The 2056-nt window shown below is 58.6% G+C and overlaps 1 protein-coding gene across 1 annotated transcript; it reads right to left on the bottom strand.

The window, feature by feature from the left end:
- Window positions 1-6: 6 nt before the first annotated feature.
- LOC119344606 (UDP-glycosyltransferase 88B1-like) lies at window positions 7-1610 on the bottom strand. The gene has a single exon (XM_037614993.1). The coding sequence runs from the start codon at window positions 1535-1537 to the stop codon at window positions 104-106; it is 1434 nt and encodes a 477-aa protein (XP_037470890.1). The 5' UTR covers window positions 1538-1610; the 3' UTR covers window positions 7-103.
- Between the last annotated feature and the right edge of the window lie 446 nt (window positions 1611-2056).

The raw sequence follows: 2056 nt of genomic DNA, 5'->3' as shown, positions 1-2056 counted from the left end.
GGTAGTACTACTACTTGTTTATTTTCGCAACAACTTAATACTCCCCCACACAACCACGCTACACGTGCATCACCGGATCCCTTCTTGACTGATCTAGCCAACGTCAAGCAAGTACCCACGCGTCAACCAGCGACGCCAACGTCGCCTCAGACTCCCCGCCCTCACGCATCGCCTCATTCGCCTGACGCATGGCCGCCTGCGTCCGCTCACGGATCACCCTCCCGCCGTCAGAGTCCATCATCCACTTCACCTTTGCTGCCATCTCCTCGGCCTCCACCACCTCCTTGTCGTACCCTTCGATCGCCAAAGCTAGCCCAAGCTCCTTCTCCAGGAACACCTTGTTCACCCGCTGCTCTGCGTACAATGGCCACGCTAGCATCGGCACACCCGCCATGACCGACTCCAGCACGGAGTTCCATCCACAGTGCGTCACGAACAAGGCCACCGCTGTGTGCATAAGCACATCGCGCTGAGGTGCCCATGACTTCACGACCAGGCCTGTCTCCTTGGTACGGTCCAGGAAGCCCTCCGGGAGTAGGGCGTCGAGGTCCGGCTCCGATGGCCCGTCGAACTTCTTCGTCGGGTCATCGCTGGGCGGGCTCTTTATGACCCAAAGGAAACGCTGCCGGCTTGCCTCTAGCCCGGCCGCCACCTCCTTGATCTGCTTGGCGCTAAACCGACCGAGGCTGCCGAAGCAGAGGAACACCACGCTGTCCTTGGGTTGGGCATCCAGCCACGCGATGCACTCGTCGCCGCACTTGGTGCCCACCTCCTGCATCTTTATCAGCGGCCCAATGCAGTAGACTGGCGGGGTCGGAAGTCCGGAAGGCGAGCAGAGCCCGGCGAGGATGGTCTCCACGGCCCGCGGCTCGAGCGAGCGGAAGGTGTTGACGAGGATGCCCTGGGACAGGCACAGGTCGCTGCACACACTCACGAACTTCGTGTATGCTATGTCATCACGGTCCATGATTGGCCGCATGGAGTCTGTCGCCGGAAACGAGGGGATTCCGGGAACGTGCACGAGCTCATCACCCATGTCCTGGAAGTTGGCGGTAATCTGAGCGTGCAGGACCGGGAGATGCAAGTAGAGAGCCAGGACCTCAGCGCCGGAGGTGAAGAAGAAGTAGATGGGAATGCCGAGCTCCGAGGCAACGCCGCGTGCGACATTACAGAAGAAGTCTGCGACGAGAACGGCAGGGGAGGTGGCAGCAAGGAAATCACGCAGGTGAGGGTTTGAGACGCGGGCGACCTCGAAGGTCAATGTCTCTAGGTGGCTGGATTTTACGGGCGGGAGATCGACTTGCGGGAGACGGTGGAAGGAGATGGTGGGGTTGGCCGCGGAGACCCCGGCGAGGAAGGGCCCTGTTGCGCTTGCCCCGGTGTTGTGCGGTAGATCGATGACGACGATGGTGACGGCGAGGCCGCGGGCGGCGATGATCTTACCCAGTTCGATCATCGAGACCAGGTGGCCCATGCCCGGCGACGGGTACAGCACCACCAGCTTCCGTGGCATCGTGGTGATTGCTGCACGGTCCATCTTGGCAACGATATGCCTGCTCTGGAGTCGTAGACGCAGACGCCTGTGGTGCTGGTGTCTGCTTTGGAGTGTGGAGTAGCACAAGTGGAGTTGGAGATGCATGGCGAACCGATGATTTATAGAGGCCGATGGTCTGTCTGGCCCGCCACCACACTGCAGGTCTGGTGGCCGAAATTTGTACGTAATTTTATTCTACTTGTTGCATTGCAGGTGATGTGTGTACCAGTCGCAGTGGCAACCGTGAGATGCGGTCAGGTGTGGGTCGTTGGGCACTTGGACTTGTGTTCTTGCTTGGCTTCTTTAGTACGACGGGTCTAAGCACATAACGTCATCGCTGACGGATGGAACCATTTCAAGTCCCACCTGTCAATTGCTATCTCTCATGAGGGACGAACCAACTCGACACAACGGCAACATAATCTAGTATATAATTTGCAGGTACGTAACCATCCAGCCCAATGCCCATGCATGCTGATGGTCGATGTAATGATGTCATTGCTTGGGTATCAATAGGGCTTC

The sequence above is a fragment of the Triticum dicoccoides genome, unplaced genomic scaffold, assembly GCF_002162155.2.
Source record: "Triticum dicoccoides isolate Atlit2015 ecotype Zavitan unplaced genomic scaffold, WEW_v2.0 scaffold175653, whole genome shotgun sequence".
In the NCBI taxonomy this organism is placed as follows: Eukaryota; Viridiplantae; Streptophyta; class Magnoliopsida; order Poales; family Poaceae; genus Triticum; species Triticum dicoccoides.
Note: the sequence above shows the minus strand (reverse complement) of the source record. Positions and strands in the feature narration are given on the sequence as shown.

Coding starts and splice junctions, on each gene's coding strand:
- LOC119344606 (XM_037614993.1), bottom strand. CDS start 1,537: ATGGACCGTGCAGCAATCACCACGATGCCACGGAAGCTGGTGGTGCTG.